Source organism: Salmo trutta, chromosome 1 (assembly GCF_901001165.1).
Source record: "Salmo trutta chromosome 1, fSalTru1.1, whole genome shotgun sequence".
In the NCBI taxonomy this organism is placed as follows: domain Eukaryota; kingdom Metazoa; phylum Chordata; class Actinopteri; order Salmoniformes; family Salmonidae; genus Salmo; species Salmo trutta.
The window spans coordinates 79,827,278-79,846,704 of record NC_042957.1 but is presented as its reverse complement, the minus strand read 5'-3'; the positions used below and the strand labels follow the sequence as shown (position 1 = coordinate 79,846,704).

Below are 19,427 nucleotides of genomic sequence, written 5' to 3'. Positions count from 1 at the left end.
TTTTTTTTATATATATTTTTATAAAGTATCTTTATTGTTGCTTCAATTCATTTAGCACGTGGTGAATATTATTTTTTACAAGAGAATCCCAAAATAAATGCAGCCAGTTTTCTAGATGAAAGGAAGCGTAGCATGTAGTTTTAAAGTGTGCATGCTTTTCTCCTTACGAAAGGGGGTGTGTCACTTCCTGCCGCATCCTCTGGAAATCTGTAATGGAGGGGCGCAGCCTCCTCCGATTAACGCATTGACACACTCCTCGACCACTTATCGGTTTCTGGCTCACGGAGGAGTCGCTGAGAGGAAGGTCTTTTGCCCAATTGGGGAGTCTATATGTATTGGGGGGAAGTCTCTATGTACTGCTTGAAGTATCCTTCCCTTGCTCTGCACCCAGAAGACACTGCACCGCGTTCTGGCTTACTCTCACCTGTCCAGTCCTGCTTGCTCTCCGAGGATTCAATCTGTGGCACGTTGTAGAGAGCTCTCAACAATGCACCTTTTTAAAGGCAATGTCCCTGCATCTGCTCAGATTGCATTCACAGTAAGGTCTGAATCAGGAATTACCTACAGCGCGCTTCATGTTGAATTCTGGCCTAGGCTTCTCTAATGCGGAGTTCCCCTAATTGTTCTGGGAAACTTTTTTATTTTTTTAAAATACTTTCTTGACTAGAAAAAAAATGGGTAACTATAGGTGACTAGGAGGATCACATCACTACAAACTAGCGTAATGAATCAGGTTATTACTGACTGGATGTGTTTTGGAAAGGAAGTGGAGTAGCAAGTTCAATAGTACATCCTAAATGGCACCCTATTCCCTATATAGTGCACTACATTGGCCAGAGCCCTATGGGTCCATGTAGTGCACTATATAGGGAATAGGGTTCCATTTGGGACAGCCAGTACGTTGCTACCCTTTAACTTTCTTATGATTGGTCCGTCCTCTCCTCAGTGTAACTGAGACTCCTCCTCCCCCATTGAGACTCAGGAACACGGAACCCCTCCCGGGACACGGGTTCCACCACCAGTTCTAGAAGACCTGGAGGTTCTGGAACCGTCAGTTCGGTCACCCGGAACAAGGGGCAGTAGGCTCGGCCAATCAGGGCCAGCTTGCCAGATGGGATCCGGGGGTCTGGACCTCTCAGCCGGCGCCAGTACACCAGGAAGTGGCGTACGAGTTGGGCAGGGTAGCGCCAGCGCAGGGTGGCGTTGAGATGAAGTTTATTGGCGCCCCTCAGCCACACCACGTCATAGATACACACACTCTGGACTGGGAGGGGAGGAACGGAGAGGGACTCAGCATCTAGGATCTGGAGAGGGGAGAGATGAGGGAGACAAAGGAAAGGTAAAGACAGACATTGTCTAAGAAGCAAATCAGTCACTTTTATAAATGATTGAAATGCACCAACAGTTACAACATTACTTATACTGAACAAAAATATACTGAACAAAAATATAAATGCAACAGTTAAAGATTTTACTGAGATGAAATAAATCAATTAATTTGGCCCTAATCTATGGATTTCACATGACTGGGAATACAGATATGCATCTGTTGGTCAAATATACACTACATATACAAAAAGTATTTTGGACACCTCTTCAAATTAGTGGATTCGGCTATTTCAGCCACACCCATTGCTGACAGGTGTATAAAATGTAGCACACAGCCAAGCAATCTCTATTGTCAAACATTGTCAGTAGAATGGCCTTACTGAAGAGCTCAGTGACTTTCAACGTGACACCGTCATAGGATGCCACCTTTCCAACAAGTCAGTCTGCCCTGCTAGAGCTGTCCCGGTCAACTGTAAGTGCTGTTATTGTGAAGTGGAAATGTCTAGGAGCAACAACTGCTCAGCCTTAAAGTGGTAGGCCACACATGCTCACAGAACGGGACCGCTGAGTGCCGAAGCGCATAGCACGTAAAAATCTTATCTTCCTCGGTTGCAAGACTCACTACCGAGTTCCAAACTGCCTCTGGAAACAACGTCAGCACAATAACTGTGTCGGGAGCTTCATGAAATGTGTTTCCATGACCGAGCAGCCGCACACCAGCCTAAGATCACCATGCGCAAAGGCAAGCGTCACCTGGAGTGGTGTAAAGCTCGCCGCCATTGAACTCTGGAGCAGTAAACGCTTTCTCTGGAGTGATGAATCGCTCTTCACCGTGGGGCGGCAGGTAGCCTAGTGGTTAGAGCGTTGGACTAGTAACCGAAAGGTTGCAAGATCGAATCCCTGAGCTGACAAGGTCAAAATCTGTCATTCTGCCCCTGAACAAGGCAGTTAACCCACTGTACCTTTGCCGTCATTGTAAATAAGAATTTGTTCTGAACTGACTTGCCTAGTTAAATAAAGGTACAAAAATTTTTTTTAAATCGAAGTCTGACGTATGAATCTAGGTTTGGCGGATGCCAGGAGAACGCTACCTGCCCAAATGCACAGTGCCAATTGTAAAGTTTGGTGGAGGAGGAATAATGGTCTGGGGCTGTTTTTCATGGTTCCAGTGAAGGGAAATCTTAACATTCTAGACGATTCTATGCTTTCAACTTTGTGTCAACAGTTTGGGGAAGGCCCTTTCCTGTTTCAGCATGACAATGCCCCCGTTCACAAAGCCAGGTGCATACAGAAATGGTATGTCGAGATCGGTGTGGAAGAACTTGACTGGCCTGCACAGAGCCCTGACCTCAACCCCATCAAACACCTTTGGGATGAATTGGAACGCCGACCGCGAGGCAGGCCTAATCGCCCAACATCACTAATGCTCTTGTGGCTGAATGGAAGCAAGTCCCCGCAGCGATGTTCCAACATCTAGTGGAAAGCCTTCCCAGAAGAGTGGAGGTTGTTATAGCAGTAAAGGGGGGACCAACTCCATATTAATGCCCATGATTTTTTAATGAGATGTTCGACTAGCAGGTGTCCACATACTGTTGGTCATGTAGTGTATCTCGACAGGCTGTATCATATAATTTGACCACATCAGTGCATTTGTTACGATAATAATCCATATAAAGTCCAGTCATTTGTTAAATTAGATGCACGTGTGAAAGTGAAACATTTGTTAAAACACTATAAAAGACAGAGATAATGGGAAATCCAATGAGAGATGGATGATCTTGCCCTGTTTGAGGATTTACACACGCTATATATAGCAGACCGGTTTTTAGAGACCGGTGGGACTTTTTTTCCAGAAAGTACAGATTGGCTCATCAGATATTGTTTTCCAAAACCAATCTTATTGAGGATTTAAGAGCTACTTTAGAAAAGGCAAACACATGCCATTCCGGTGCACATCCAAGTGCTATCCACCTTTGGGGGTTTGGCAACGAGCACTTTCACCGGGAACTTACCGATCGGCATCTCCCAGCCCTCGATGAGCCGACGTTTCAGATGCAATCATCAGCTAAACAAACAGGTTGAAGTCGAGGGGTTTCTTTTCCATCAGGCTTCCCAAATACCAACAGAGAACTAGACGGCCCCCACATCGCCATTAAAAGCACCATCCCAAAACGAGTTCATCTACTGTATGTGAACAGGAAATGCTTCCTCTCTTAATGTGCAGGTGAAAGGTTATGTGAGGATCAAAAGACGCTGCTGAATGTGGTGGCCAGGTGGAAAGAACGACTCGTTCATTCTGCAGAACAACAGTGTAGCTGCTGAATGTGGTGGCCAGGTGGAAAGAACGACTCGTTCATTCTGCAGAACAACAGTGTCGCTGCTGAATGTGGTGGCCAGGTGGAAAGAACGACTCGTTCATTCTGTAGAACAACAGTGTCGCTGCTGAATGTGGTGGCCAGGTGGAAAGAATGACTCGTTCATTCTGCAGAACAACAGTGTTGCTGCTGAATGTGGTGGCCAGGTGGAAAGAACGACTCGTTCATTCTGCAGAACAACAGTGTCGCTGCTGAATGTGGTGGCCAGGTGGAAAGAACGACTCGTTCATTCTGTAGAACAACAGTGTCGCTGCTGAATGTGGTGGCCAGGTGGAAATAACGACTCGTTCATTCTGCAGAACAACAGTGTCGCTGCTGAATGTGGTGGCCAGGTGGAAAGAACGACTCGTTCATTCTGCAGAACAACAGTGTCGCTGCTGAATGTGGTGGCCAGGTGGAAAGAACGACTCGTTCATTCTGCAGAACAACAGTGTCGCTGCTGAATGTGGTGGCCAGGTGGAAAGAACGACTCGTTCATTCTGCAGAACAACAGTGTCGCTGCTGAATGTGGTGGCCAGGTGGAAAGAACGACTCGTTCATTCTGCAGAACAACAGTGTCGCTGCTGAATGTGGTGGCCAGGTGGAAAGAACGACTCGTTCATTCTGCAGAACAACAGTGTCGCTGCTGAATGTGGTGGCCAGGTGGAAAGAACGACTCGTTCATTCTGCAGAACAACAGTGTCGCTGCTGAATGTGGTGGCCAGGTGGAAAGAACGACTCGTTCATTCTGCAGAACAACAGTGTCGCTGCTGAATGTGGTGGCCAGGTGGAAAGAACGACCTGTTCATTCTGCAGAACAACAGTGTAGCTGCTGAATGTGGTGGCCAGGTGGAAAGAACGACTCGTTCATTCTGCAGAACAACAGTGTCGCTGCTGAATGTGGTGGCCAGGTGGAAAGAACGACTCGTTCATTCTGCAGAACAACAGTGTCGCTGCTGAATGTGGTGGCCAGGTGGAAAGAACGACTCGTTCATTCTGCAGAACAACAGTGTCGCTGCTGAATGTGGTGGCCAGGTGGAAAGAACGACCTGTTCATTCTGCAGAACAACAGTGTCGCTGCTGAATGTGGTGGCCAGGTGGAAAGAACGACTCGTTCATTCTGCAGAACAACAGTGTCGCTGCTGAATGTGGTGGCCAGGTGGAAAGAACGACTCGTTCATTCTGCAGAACAACAGTGTCGCTGCTGAATGTGGTGGCCAGGTGGAAAGAACGACTCGTTCATTCTGCAGAACAACAGTGTAGCTGCTGAATGTGGTGGCCAGGTGAAAAGAACGACTCGTTCATTCTGCAGAACAACAGTGTTGCTGCTGAATGTGGTGGCCAGGTGGAAAGAACGACTCGTTCATTCTGCAGAACAACAGTGTTGCTGCTGAATGTGGTGGCCAGGTGGAAAGAACGACTTGTTCATTCTGCAGAACAACAGTGTCGGCCTACTACGTCTACAGGAGAGAGCTGTTGAGGATGGATGGCTTTACTGGTGAGTGTTGCCTAGCTACTCATGTGAAGTATATTTGTCATTTGCTAAAGCAACTTGAATTGTCCTAATGGTCCTGTCTTTGTAGCTATGTTGTCATTTTTACAGGTCAAACCACAACTGAGCGAGTCCAATCAAACATTGTGGTTGTACTCAACCTCTGACACTAGGCACCTCTGTTTCAGTCTCTGGTTGTGTCGTTGTACTTCCTGGTACGGCGTTGTGTATTCCCCACAGGCTTTAAAGGGAAGATTTTGACCATAGAGGTGTTTTGAAATGCAAATAGCCAAGGTCATGCATGAGCACTGAGGCAGAGAACAATTGGTATTTATCAACGGTTATATCCTACCGGTGGGCCTATAACGCTCATAGGATTGTTCGATAAATCACACTTTTTTTCTATGCGTACGAACATTCTATATTCCGTATTTTAGAACCGTTTCTAAACAATATTGATAAAATGAGGCCCCAGACCTAAGAGTCTGGGACAGATATCATTCTGGTGACGGGTAATTCTGTGGTAAGGTCTCTCTCTCTCTCTCACCATAATCTCTCCGACCCGGCATTTAAAGGGTGTGTCCTTATCTCCTCCATCACGCTGCACGCTCACACACACATCCCTCAGAGTACAGCCCTGCAGCTCCAACTGGGAACACCTGGCACACACACACACACACACATGTTATTACAAACAGTATTACTAGCCTATATCACACACACACACGTTATTACAAACAGTATTACTAGCCTATATCACACACACGTTATTACAAACAGTATTACTAGCCTATATCACACACACATTATTACAAACAGTATTACTAGCCTATATCACACACACACGTTATTACAAACAGTATTACTAGCCTATATCACACACACACGTTATTACAAACAGTATTACTAGCCTATATCACACACACACATTATTACAAACAGTATTACTAGCCTATATCACACACACGTTATTACAAACAGTATTACTAGCCTATATCACACACACATTATTACAAACAGTATTACTAGCCTATATCACACACACATTATTAAAAACAGTATTACTAGCCTATATCACACACACACATTATTACAAACAGTATTACTAGCCTATATCACACACACATTATTACAAACAGTATTACTAGCCTATATCACACACACACACATTATTACAAACAGTATTACTAGCCTATATCACACACACACACACACACGTTATTACAAAACAGTATTACTAGCCTATATCACACACACGTTATTACAAACAGTATTACTAGCCTATATCACACACACACACGTTATTACAAACAGTATTACTAGCCTATATCACACACACACACATCCCTGAGAGCACAGCCCTGCAGCTTCAATTGGGAACACACACTCTTTTGACCACACACACACAGAGGTCTTCTTACCTGACAGTCCATCCGTCTGGGTTCCACTGTCCACAGCTCTGAGAGAACTGTCTCACCAACTGGTGGTCCTCTGTTAAAGCAGCAGGCTCAACACTGCTGGCTACTCACACACACACACACACACACACACACACACACACACACACACACACACACACACACACACACAATCAATAATAATACAACTCCTGTGTGTGATATGACTGACTCACTAGGTATATCCTGAACTGTGTGTGATATGACTCACTAGGTATATCCTGAACTGTGTGTGATATGACTCACTGGGTATATCCTGAACTGTGTGTGATATGACTCACTAGGTATATCCTGAACTGTGTGTGATATGACTCACTAGGTATATCCTGAACTGTGTGTGATATGACTCACTAGGTATATCCTGAACTGTGTGTGATATGACTCACTAGGTATATCCTGAACTGTGCGTGATATGACTCACTAGGTATATCCTGAACTGTGTGTGATATGACTCACTGGGTATATCCTGAACTGTGTGTGATATGACTCACTAGGTATATCCTGAACTGTGTGTGATATGACTCACTAGGTATATCCTGAACTGTGTGATATGACTCACTAGGTATATCCTGAACTGTGTGTGATATGACTCACTGGGTATATCTTGAACTGTGTGAGATATGACTCACTAGGTATATCCTGAACTGTGTGTGATATGACTGACTCACAAGGTATATCCTGAACTGTGTGATATGACTCACAAGGTATATCCTGAACTGTGTGTGATATGACTCACTAGGTATATCCTGAACTGTGTGTGATATGACTGACTCACAAGGTATATCCTGAACTGTGTGATATGACTCACTAGGTATATCCTGAACTGTGTGAGATATGACTGACTCACAAGGTATATCCTGAACTGTGTGTGATATGACTCACAAGGTATATCCTGAACTGTGTGAGATATGACTCACAAGGTATATCCTGAACTGTGTGTGATATGACTCACTAGGTATATCCTGAACTGTGTGTGATATGACTCACTAGGTATATCCTGAACTGTGTGAGATATGACTCACTGGGTATATCCTGAACTGTGTGAGATATGACTCACTGGGTATATCCTGAACTGTGTGTGATATGACTCACTAGGTATATCCTGAACTGTGTGTGATATCATTGACTCACTAGGTATATCCTGAACTGTGTGTGATATGACTCACTAGGTATATCCTGAACTGTGTGATATGACTCACTGGGTATATCCTGAACTGTGTGTGATATGACTCACTAGGTATATCCTGAACTGTGTGTGATATGACTCACTAGGTATATCCTGAACTGTGTGATATGACTCACTAGGTATATCCTGAACTGTGTGTGATATGACTCACTAGGTATATCCTGAACTGTGTGTGATATGACTCACTAGGTATATCCTGAACTGTGTGTGATATGACTCACTAGGTATATCCTGAACTGTGTGAGATATGACTCACTAGGTATATCCTGAACTGTGTGTGATATGACTCACTAGGTATATCCTGAACTGTGTGTGATATGACTCACTAGGTATATCCTGAACTGTGTGTGATATGACTCACTAGGTATATCCTGAACACCTCTGTGTGTGCAGAGTGTAGCATCAGCAGTCTTTAACTCCAGAGAGACAGTGACCCCAGGAGACGGCTTATAGATCAGAGACACAAAGACCCTGGAGGATAGAGGCACCTGGAGAGAAAAGATCCTGGGAGGGGAGAGAGGAGATGGGAAAAGAGAGGGAGGGAGGGAGGGAGGGAGCGAGGGGAAGAGAGGGAGCGAGGGGAAGAGAGGGAGCGAGGGGGAAGAGAGGGAGCGAGGGGGAAGAGAGGGAGCGAGGGGGAAGAGAGGGAGCGAGGGGAAGAGAGGGAGCGAGGGGAAGAGAGGGAGCGAGGGGGAAGAGAGGGAGCGAGGGGAAGAGAGGGAGGGAGGGAGGGAGGGAGGGGAGAGAGGGAGTGAGGGGAAGAGAGGGAGCGAGGGGAAGAGAGGGAGCGAGGGGGAAGCGAGGAAACGAGAGGAAGGGGGAGAGGGGAAGAGAGAGGGGCCATAGCATTTGAATCCTTAAAGCTGTAAGAGGAATCTACTAGCTCTCATTAACACACACTCCCCTACACACTCCCCTACACACTCCCCTACACACTCCCCTACACACTCCCCTACACACTGCCCTACACACTGCCCTACCTGGCGCAGACTTTAGACAGCATGGAGGGTAGGACGCCCTCTACGAGCAGAGAGCTGCCCCCGCTCCAGGCATCTTCAGGGCAGCCCTGGGTCCTCAGCCAGCCCTCCCCCTCAAGGGTCTCTTTGTAGTATAGGGGTTGCAGCTCCTGGGCATCCAGGTTGAACCAGCTACGATCCACCTCACGCTACACAACCCAGCAGACAGACACACAGGACAGATCAGAGGGTAACTACAGGACACAAATAGGACAGAAACCCATTCAGTGATACATATTGCAGTACAATGCATTCCAAAGAAGCCCCAGATCCTGGTTGTTACTAGTAGTGTGACAGTCATGGCATTTTGGATGCCGATAATTGGGCAGCCAAATGACCGCAGTCTCCGTAATAACCGCTGAACACATTTTCTCCCTTCCTCCTCTCCTAACTGCATGTGCTGCCATAGAAATAAAATGAATAGAACAGGCGTCCCCATTCAAGTCAATGATGGCATAATGGGTAGATTGGCAGCCATTGAGAGTGTACCCATAGGAGCAAAGCAGGAAGTATACCCATGAATATGTGCTGTGATTTGTTGATACAACTCAACTGACAAATACATTACATTGCATTATCATGGAAAGTACTGCATCACAATACCCAGGCAGCCATGGTGGAGGCAATTTTATGAATATTATCGACCGTCAGGTGATTGGTTGAGCCTTCTTGAGTGCGTGACATCACTATGAGCCCTTACCGAAACATGGCGGACAATTTCTCTTGCCTCAGATCTGAAACCAGTAGTAACCACCAACTTCAATGGCAGTTCACATACATTTAAAATACAAATATGACATTCCTGCTCTCCAATAACATTGTCGCAGAGGAGGGCTTGCTAGCTAGCTTCAGTGTTTGATTCATATCAGCTGTTTTCGTATAAAACAGCTTAGCTAGCTAGCGAAATGCTAATTTGCGACGTTAACTAGGCTCGGGAGCTCATGGGGACATATGTTTCAGCCAGGAGCCAGCGGGTTAGATATGATTCAACTGGCTACTTGTTTGTTTTCAGCCAAATATGTTCTCATAGCTAGTTTATCCAGCGACCACCGCATTTAGAAGGATAGCTACTGGCTGAAATGTAGCTAGCATTCTGGCTCACACTGGACATGCAGAATCCAACTAGTTAGCTAGCTAATCGTGGATGCCAAAATACACAACTCTTTAGACTTGGGAGCTCATGGGCACACAGGCTACTTAGAAATGATCCCACCACGAGCAACAATAAATGGCGACTAGGTTATTTTCAGACAAATATTTTCAACTTAGTTTATCCACTGACCAGCGCATTTAGGATAGCTAATTATTTCAATGTAGCTAGCTAGATCACTGACCAGGCAGTAGCCACTAACTAATTGTGCACGCATGACCTATCCTTTGATACATTTGGGTTAACTTGCTCATATTTATAGACCGTTTGTGGAAAGGTAAAAATAACAATTATTGGACTCATTTTTTTGTTGAATGATCGGACAGTGAAATTAAAATAGGTTGGTAGCTAGCTGGTGAGACTGTAATTAATTAGCTGAAGCTGGGTTTGACGAGTCGTTCGGTCAGTGCTAACTGCTCATACCTGTGGCGCGAGCTAGCCAACCAGACGGCTGTGTAGAGCACCTGTGTGACATCACGCACTCCAATAAGGCTCAACCAATCACCCGACGGGTTCTACGTCGACACTCATGAATAGTCATGAAATGTTGTGTACCAATGAGTTTACCCGTCAAATTGCCAAAGTCAGAGGTTCCAAGACCATTTCTGTTCATTGCTCACAACAACACCTTGCAGATTTCAGCAAGGGGCAACAAAGTTTCATCATGTTGTTTATTAAAGAGTCCATGTTTTTGTAGAAACGGACTCAAATCGCACGAATGCCCGGTCGTCCCATCTTCAGTCCTGCTTCTTCAACGGTTATGACAGTTATTTTATTTTCATGACGGTCTTCATCCATAACCGTCAGTTACACGGTAATTGTGCCTGCCCCAGTTGTTACCCAAATGGTGGGTAGACTTGTGACCCCCTGGTGGGTCATGGTAATGCTACTGGGCCATGGCCTAAGAGACTATTTTGGAGGGTAACATGATAGTTGTATAGGCTTAAGATGGTTCAGTGTTGAAAACATTCTGGGAACTAGGGATGTAGATCAGGTGGAAGGGGAGAGGAGGATTTGATAAGAGGTGCTGCTGTCTGTTTAGAGAGGCTGTTCTCTCTCTGTCTCACTCACTCACCTGTCCCCTCCAGTAGAGGCTGGTCCCAGCACCCTGGCAGAAGGAGGAGACGAAAGGGAGGGGCGACGAGGGCCGGTGGACATACAGGAAGTCAGACAGGAGAGACCAGAACCTGCACACAGGAAACAGGATGTGACATTGTAGGATATGACATAGGAGGGTCACTTCGACTGTGGCTAATGCTACGTTCTGTATGAGTGAGCGCTTTTATAAGATAGACTATATCTTCTATTTTATTAGTTTATTCAACACGGTCCAGGGACCATGTATAACAAACATGGCACCAGATGTTAGCACCAGATGTTAGCACCAGATGTTAGCACCAGATGTTAGCACCAGATGTTAGCACCAGATGTTAGCTACATGCCTCATACTCATCTACAGTCCTTAGATAGACAGCATAACTTCATATTTCCCAGAGGCACTTACGGTGTGGCGTTCGATACAACATCCCACTACATCAGACAAAATCCCCAAAACAACCACGGCACTACATTACACAGTAGAAGTTCATCTCACCTGTCCTGTTCCTTCCTGAAGTCAGTCTTGTCTGGGATGGACTCGTACACCCAGCCTGGAGCAAAGATGGCCGTAGAGAAGTCATGTTTACGAATCATCTCCAGAGCCTGAAGGGGAAGACAGAGAGAGACTGATGTTTATATATTGTTACGAGCACACACCACTTTTTTATGATCACACACACACACACCACCATAATAAACTCCACTTCTTTAAGAAGACACACACGTGTACCTGTGACTAAGCACTGACACACACACACCCTACCCTCCTCCCACCATCTCCCAACCCTCCCCCTCCCAGTTCTAACCTTATTAGTCTCCAGCTTCCCTCCCACCACCTCTCCCCTGGCGAACACGTCCACCCCAACAAAGATGTCCGCCAGCCGGCCCTGAGCAGCTGAGTAGGCCTTCATTCTCTCCAGGCTCTGCTCTGTCCAGTTATAGTTGGTGAAGATACCATCACACGCTGAGAAAAACACTCTGAGTGAAGGGTGGAGTGGAGAGAGAGAGAGAGAGGTGAAGGGGGAGTGGAGAGAGAGAGGTGAAGGGGGGAGTGGAGAGAGAGAGAGAGAGGTGAAGAGAGAGAGAGAGAGGGAGAGAGAGAGGTGAAGGGGGGGTGGAGAGAGAGAGAGGTGAAGGGGGGAGTGGAGTGGAGAGAGAGGTGAAGGGGGGAGTGGAGAGAGAGAGGTGAAGGGGGGAGTGGAGAGAGAGAGAGGTGAAGGGGGAGTGGAGAGAGAGAGAGGTGAAGGGGGGAGTGGAGAGAGAGAGAGAGGTGAAGGGGGGAGTAGAGAGAGAGGTGTAAAATATCTCCTTATCTTCCCTATCCACATTTTCCACTCCCTCCCTCCCCCCTCTCCTTTCCTGTCCCCCCTCCCTCACCTCCTCTCCCCTGTCCACCTACCTGTTGGATGGGTTGAGTTCATTCTGCCATTTGAGCTGTCCGTTCTCCAGGACAGAGTCATACCACAACACCATACTACCAGGGACTCTCTCATGCATCTGGTCAGTCAGATAACGTAGAAACAGAGGAGTGTTCTTCACAGCAGTCTCCTAATTACACGGGAGGAGACGGAGGGCAGAATACATACATGTTATCAATCATCAACGAGTTTCCCAAATGGCCCCCTCTGTCCTCTAGTCCACTACTTTAGACCAGGACCCATTAAGGCTGCACTGTTGTCATATTGTATGTGTCAGGCCAATGTGTTCATAGCACAGTAATAGATAACAGGGAGACTATAGGCCTGAAGGACTTTTCATTGTTGACGTTCTGGGTTCAGCACAGCGTGCAGACAACTCATGAGCTAATTATTGCTGTTTCTACCATGTTGCTTTAACCTGTACACTCCTTTCAGAAGTAAACTAGTGTCTACAGGTGAAGAGGTGTAAAGACTGGCTGTGTCCCCAATGGCACCGAATTCACTATATAGGGCACTACTTATAGGGAATAGAGTGGGAATATAGGGCACTACTTATAGGGAATAGAGTGGGAATATAGTGCACTAGTTATAGGGAATAGAGGGGGAATATAGAGCACTACTTATAGGGAATAGAGGGGGAATATAGTGCATTAGTTAGGGAATAGAGGGGGAATATAGTGCACTAGTTAGGGAATAGAGGGGGAATATAGAGCACTACTTATAGGGAATAGAGGGGGAATATAGTGCACTAGTTATAGGGAATAGAGGGGGAATATAGAGCACTAGTTATAGGGAATAGAGGGGGAATATAGTGCACTAGTTAGGGAATAGAGGGGGAATATAGTGCACTAGTTATAGGGAATAGAGGGGGAATATAGAGCACTACTTATAGGGAATAGAGGGGGAATATAGTGCACTAGTTAGGGAATAGAGGGGGAATATAGAGCACTACTTATAGGGAATAGAGGGGGAATATAGTGCACTACTTATAGGGAATAGAGGGGGAATATAGTGCACTAGTTAGGGAATAGAGGGGGAATATAGTGCACTAGTTAGGGAATAGAGGGGAATATAGTGTACTAGTTATAGGGAATAGAGGGGGAATATAGTGCACTAGTTAGGGAATAGAGGGGGAATATAGTGCACTAGTTAGGGAATAGAGGGGGAATATAGTGCACTAGTTATAGGGAATAGAGGGGGAATATAGTGCACTAGTTAGGGAATAGAGGGGGAATATAGTGCACTAGTTATAGGGAATAGAAGGGGAATATAGTGCACTAGTTAGGGAATAGAGGGGGAATATAGTGCACTAGTTAGGAATAGAGGGGGAATATAGTGCACTACTTATAGGGAATAGAGGGGGAATATAGTGCACTAGTTAGGGAATAGAGGGGGGAATATAGTGCACTAGTTAGGGAATAGAGGGGGAATATAGTGCACTAGTTAGGGAATAGAGGGGGAATATAGTGCACTAGTTATAGGGAATAGAGGGGGAATATAGTGCACTAGTCATAGGGAATAGAGGGGGAATATAGTGCCATTTTTCAACGCACCCACAACATAATGAAAACAAACGTCTCTATAGCACAGCAATAGACAAGAGTTTAGTATAGAATAACAAACTGTTAAAAGTTAGAAAACTCACACCGAGAGGGTTCTCGATGTTGATCAGCCAACCATCGAAGCCGTAACAGTGGACTATCTGAACCAGCCTATCAGCTACGGCCCTGTAAGACTCCTCCTCTTTCAGGAAGACCTCGCACATCTTCCCCCCGTCCGTCCACTCGGTGATGAAGGTGCCTAGAGAACAAGCCAATCACAGCCGTTGATCAGTCACTGTGGAACTCAAACAGACCAATCAGCAGTGTGACTTTCAGTACTGTCACACACACACACACACACACACACACACACACACACACACACACACACACACACCCACACACACACACACACAGTGAGACAGTCACTCCGACACACACACACACACACAGTCACGTACACAGTGAGACATGTGAAAACCACAGACTAAAGCCTGAAGGTCACAAACAATAGAGGTTTTAAAAGTGAAACTAAACCTCTCAACTGACTGAGAAAGTAGAGCAACGTCTCTCCAACACAGAAGGAGTGTAGACAACAGTTCCTCTGAGTGAAGGCAGAGAACAGACTGGTGGAAACCAGTAGTTTACAATACAGTACTACATACTGTATCCTGTACCACTTTCATACTGTTGGGCCGGCCCACTTAGACCATACAGCTTGGTTCACTACACATTACCAGGCCCACTTAGACCCTACAGCTTGGTTCACTACACATTACCAGGCCCACTTAGACCCTACAGCTTGGTTCACTACACATTACCAGGCCCACTTAGACCCTACAGCTTGGTTCACTACACATTACCAGGCCCACTTAGACCCTACAGCTTGGTTCACTACACATTACCAGGTCCACTTAGACCCTACAGCTTGGTTCACTACACATTACCAGGTCCACTTAGACCCTACAGCTTGGTTCACTACACATTACCAGGCCCACTTAGACCCTACAGCTTGGTTCACTACACATTACCAGGTCCACTTAGACCCTACAGCTTGGTTCACTACACATTACCAGGTCCACTTAGACCCTACAGCTTGGTTCACTACACATTACCAGGTCCACTTAGACCCTACAGCTTGGTTGGGCTCGGTAGTGTGAAAAGGGTATCTGTAGAATAAACTAAAATAACAAGGCTATTCTTGAATAATAATCTCCCAATAATCTCTGCTTCCTCCCAAAGTGTACACTTATTCACTTTCCTTCAGGGATTTGACAGGAAATGACTGTTATTAGAAACTCCATCTCTACACCAATCCAACGTTGTCCCATTTGTGGGGAGTAGTGAACAAGTACACACTTCAGGAGGAAAGAGAGATTATTGGGACGTGGCCCCTTTGAGTGTCACCCAGGACGATGACTCCGTGTCTGTGAGCAGCGTTGGTCCAGACGGCAGGGGGGATGGTCACCATGTTGTGGCTGAAGTAGTTAAACACGTCGATGTACTGCCAGTGGTAGAACACATAGGGAGCCTCTGACTCTGCTCCCTGCAGAAACCTGGGGGGAGAGGTCAGGGGTCAAAGGTGAGAGGGAATTTAGTCATACCACTTAACAAAACACTTTTAATCTAAAGAGAATTTAGTAATAGCCTATCGTAGAAGAGTCATGAGTGTGCAAACAAAGTCTACTTGTTTTGACGCTGTGACTATAACAGACGTGGCAGTTCATTGTTCACAGGTGAGAGTTCAGAGGTGAGAGGTCAACCTACCTGTCATCCAGGTATCCGCCCATCATGTCGTGACTCACCAGAGTCCGGTGCGGCGTGCTGGCCAGAGAAGGCTCCCGATTGGCCAGGGGCACCGTCGCCACGTTGAAGGGGTTGGCCTCGCTGCGTTTCCACGACAACAGCTCCTCCAGGGACTGAAGGCCGGAGCTGATTGGCTCGGTGGTGTCCGGGTCATAATGCTTAGCTGTAAGGGAAAGGCACAGATTGGTTCGTTCTTTGTGCTTTAGGTAACATTTCAGTTTTCACTGAATACGGTTGACTAATGTGTCTTCAGGTCTGCCTGGTGACCAAACAAGAGGGTGAACTGAATGAACAGAATCACTATAACCAGAGATATAGCTATTTCATCATTCCACTGTCCTGTTATACAGTCTGTTATACAGTCTGTACTCTGTCCTGTTATACAGTCTATTATACAGTCTGTACTGTTATACAGTCTGTACTCTGTCCTGTTATACAGTCTATTATACAGTCTATACTCTGTCCTGTTATACAGTCTATACTGTTATACAGTCTATACTCTGTCCTGTTATACAGTCTATTATACAGTCTGTACTCTGTCCTGTTATACAGTCTGTACTCTGTCCTGTTATACAGTATATTATACAGTCTGTACTCTGTCCTGTTATACAGTCTGTACTCTGTCCTGTTATACAGCCTATTATACAGTCTGTACTCTGTCCTGTTATACAGTCTGTACTCTGTCCTGTTATACAGTCTATTATACAGTCTGTACTCTGTACTGTTATACAGTCTGTACTCTGTCCTGTTATACAGTCTATTATACAGTCTATACTCTGTCCTGTTATACAGTCTATTATACAGTCTGTACTCTGTCCTGTTATACAGTCTATTATACAGTCTATACTCTGTCCTGTTATACAGTCTATACTGTTATACAGTCTATTATACAGTCTATACTCTGTCCTGTTATACAGTCTATACTGTTATACAGTCTATTATACAGTCTATACTCTGTACTGTTATACAGTCTATTATACAGTCTGTACTCTGTCCTGTTATACAGTCTATTATACAGTCTGTACTCTGTCCTGTTATACAGTCTATTATACAGTCTGTACTCTGTCCTGTTATACAGTCTATTATACAGTCTATACTCTGTCCTGTTATACAGTCTATACAGTCTATTATACAGTCTATACTCTGTCCTGTTATACAGTCTGTACTCTGTCCTGTTATACAGTCTATACTCTGTCCTGTTATACAGTCTATTATACAGTCTATACTCTGTCCTGTTATACAGTCTATACAGTCTATTATACAGTCTATACTCTGTCCTGTTATACAGTCTATACTCTGTCCTGTTATACAGTCTATATTCTGTCCTGTTATACAGTCTATTATACAGTCTATACTCTGTCCTGTTATACAGTCTATACTCTGTCCTGTTATACAGTCTATACTCTGTCCTGTTATACAGTCTATACTCTGTCCTGTTATACAGTCTATTATACAGTCTATACTCTGTCCTGTTATACAGTCTATACTGTTATACAGTCTATACTCTGTCCTGTTATACAGTCTATACTCTACTGTTATACAGTCTATACTCTGTCCTGTTATACAGTCTATACTCTACTGTTATACAGTCTATACTCTGTCCTGTTATACAGTCTGTACTCTGTCCTGTTATACAGTCTATACTCTGTCCTGTTATACAGTCTGTACTCTGTCCTGTTATACAGTCTGTACTCTGTCCTGTTATACAGTCTATACTCTGTCCTGTTATACAGTCTGTTATACAGTCTATACTCTATACCAACCTGGCAGAGATGAGGCTCCATACCTGATGACTTCATGAACACTTCTCAACTCAACTGACTCATCCAAGCAAGACTCCAAACTGGTGAAATATACATGACAAATACATTTAGAATGTATAGTACAGTACCATAGAGTACAGTACCATACAGTACAGTACCATAGAGTACAGTACCATAGAGTACAGTACAGTACCATAGAGTACAGTACCATAGAGTACAGTACAGTACCAGAAAGTACAGTACCATAGAGTACAGTACCATAGAGTACAGTACCATAGAGTACAGTATCATAGTACAGTACCATAGAGTACAGTACAGTACAGTACCATAGAGTACAGTACCATAGAGTACAGTACAGTAACATAGAGTACAGTACCAGAGAGCACAGTACAGTACCAGAGTACAGTACCATACAGTATAGTACCATAGAGTACAGTACCATAGAGTACAGTACAGTACCATAGAGTACAGTACCATAGAGTACAGTACCATACAGTACAGTACAGTACCATAGAGTACAGTACCAGAGAGTACAGTACAGTACCATAGAGTACAGTACAGTACCATAGAGTACAATACCATAGAGTACAGTACAGTACCAGAGTACAGTACCATACAGTATAGTACCATAGAGTACAGTACCATAGAGTACAGTATAGTACCATAGAGTACAGTACCGTAGAGTACAGTACCGTACAGTACCATAGAGTACAGTACCATAGGGTACAGTACCATAGAGTACAGTACCATAGGGTACAGTACCATACAGACACAGAGACCATGTGTGAAGCCAAGCATGGATTTGAAATTCAGTAGTGTATTCCTTTAAACCATTTTATTTATCATTGCATGTGATTGATTAAATCATTATGTTTATTCTAGCTGCTGTAAAATGTGGGTTGTGTGCTCTGTTAACTTAAACAACTCTACTTATCAGCAGCCCAGAGCAGCCCAGAGGAGCCCAGAGGAGCCCAGAGCAGCCCAGAGGAGCCCAGAGCAGCCCAGAGCAGCCCAGAGCAGCCCAGAGGAGCCCAGAGCAGCCCAGAGGAGCCCAGAGCAGCCCAGAGGAGCCCAGAGCAGCCCAGAACAGCCCAGAGCAGCCCAGAGGGAGGCCTACACAACCTACGAAGTGGCAGCTGTCAGAAAAAAGTTACCCGGTGCTTTCCGTTTTTGACAACTTGCTCCCGATCTGATCCTCTCCTTCGTCTTCTGTCTTTCTCCTCCGCAAAGACCCGTCCTCCTTATGCTCAGCAGTCAAAGCACCGTCCATGGTGAGAAATATGAGTTAGAAGTCTATGACTGAATGGAAGACATAAACATGTATCGATGGCAGAATTTTGCATTGCTCATGTTCGGGACAGAGCGCGAAAGAAACATTTCCTTGTTTACTGCGATTGGCTGCAGTTGTGATGACGTTCAAGCGTGTGCTACGGCCAACGAATGACAGCTGAGATAAGGCGATCACGTGGAATGTGTTGTTGTTAGTCGTGCTGTTGGACAGAAAACCCGGCATGGGCTTCTGGCTCTGGTGGATTTAGTGGTGGCCTCATACCGGCCACTAGGTGGCAATATAAAACCCCTTGTCATGCAGACATGCCAGTGATTCAAAAGGTCACGTAGACACTGAGCGTACAAAACATTAAGAACACCTTCCTAATATTCAGTTGCACCCCCCCTTTTACCCTCAGAACACCTCAATTCATCAGGTCATGGACTCTACAAAGTGTTGAAAGTGTTCCACAGGGATGCTGGCCCATGTTGACTCCAATGCTTCCCACAGTTGTATCAAGTTGGCTGGATGTCCTTCGGGTGGTGGA

At 45.3% G+C, this 19,427-nt stretch overlaps 1 protein-coding gene across 1 annotated transcript; it reads right to left on the bottom strand.

The window, feature by feature from the left end:
- Positions 1–13: 13 nt before the first annotated feature.
- engase (endo-beta-N-acetylglucosaminidase) lies at positions 14–19,070 on the bottom strand. The gene is made up of 14 exons (XM_029700531.1): positions 18,765–19,070; positions 17,611–17,690; positions 15,809–16,010; positions 15,449–15,597; positions 14,146–14,300; positions 12,482–12,630; positions 11,889–12,060; positions 11,579–11,685; positions 11,060–11,171; positions 8,799–8,983; positions 8,180–8,322; positions 6,597–6,696; positions 5,723–5,834; positions 14–1,304 (listed from the first exon to the last, which is right to left on the bottom strand). The coding sequence occupies exons 1-14, from the start codon at positions 18,878–18,880 to the stop codon at positions 921–923; spliced, it is 2,166 nt and encodes a 721-aa protein (XP_029556391.1). The 5' UTR covers positions 18,881–19,070; the 3' UTR covers positions 14–920.
- Positions 19,071–19,427: the final 357 nt, after the last annotated feature.

Coding starts and splice junctions, on each gene's coding strand:
- engase (XM_029700531.1), bottom strand. CDS start 18,880: ATGGACGGTGCTTTGACTGCTGAGCATAAGGAGGACGGGTCTTTGCGG. Junction 12,631..14,145: donor ACATCGAGAACCCTCTCGGT/GTGAGTTTTCTA, acceptor CCGTGTAATTAG/GAGACTGCTGTGAAGAACAC. Junction 8,323..8,798: donor CTGTCTAAAGTCTGCGCCAG/GTAGGGCAGTGT, acceptor CTCCCCTCCCAG/GATCTTTTCTCTCCAGGTGC.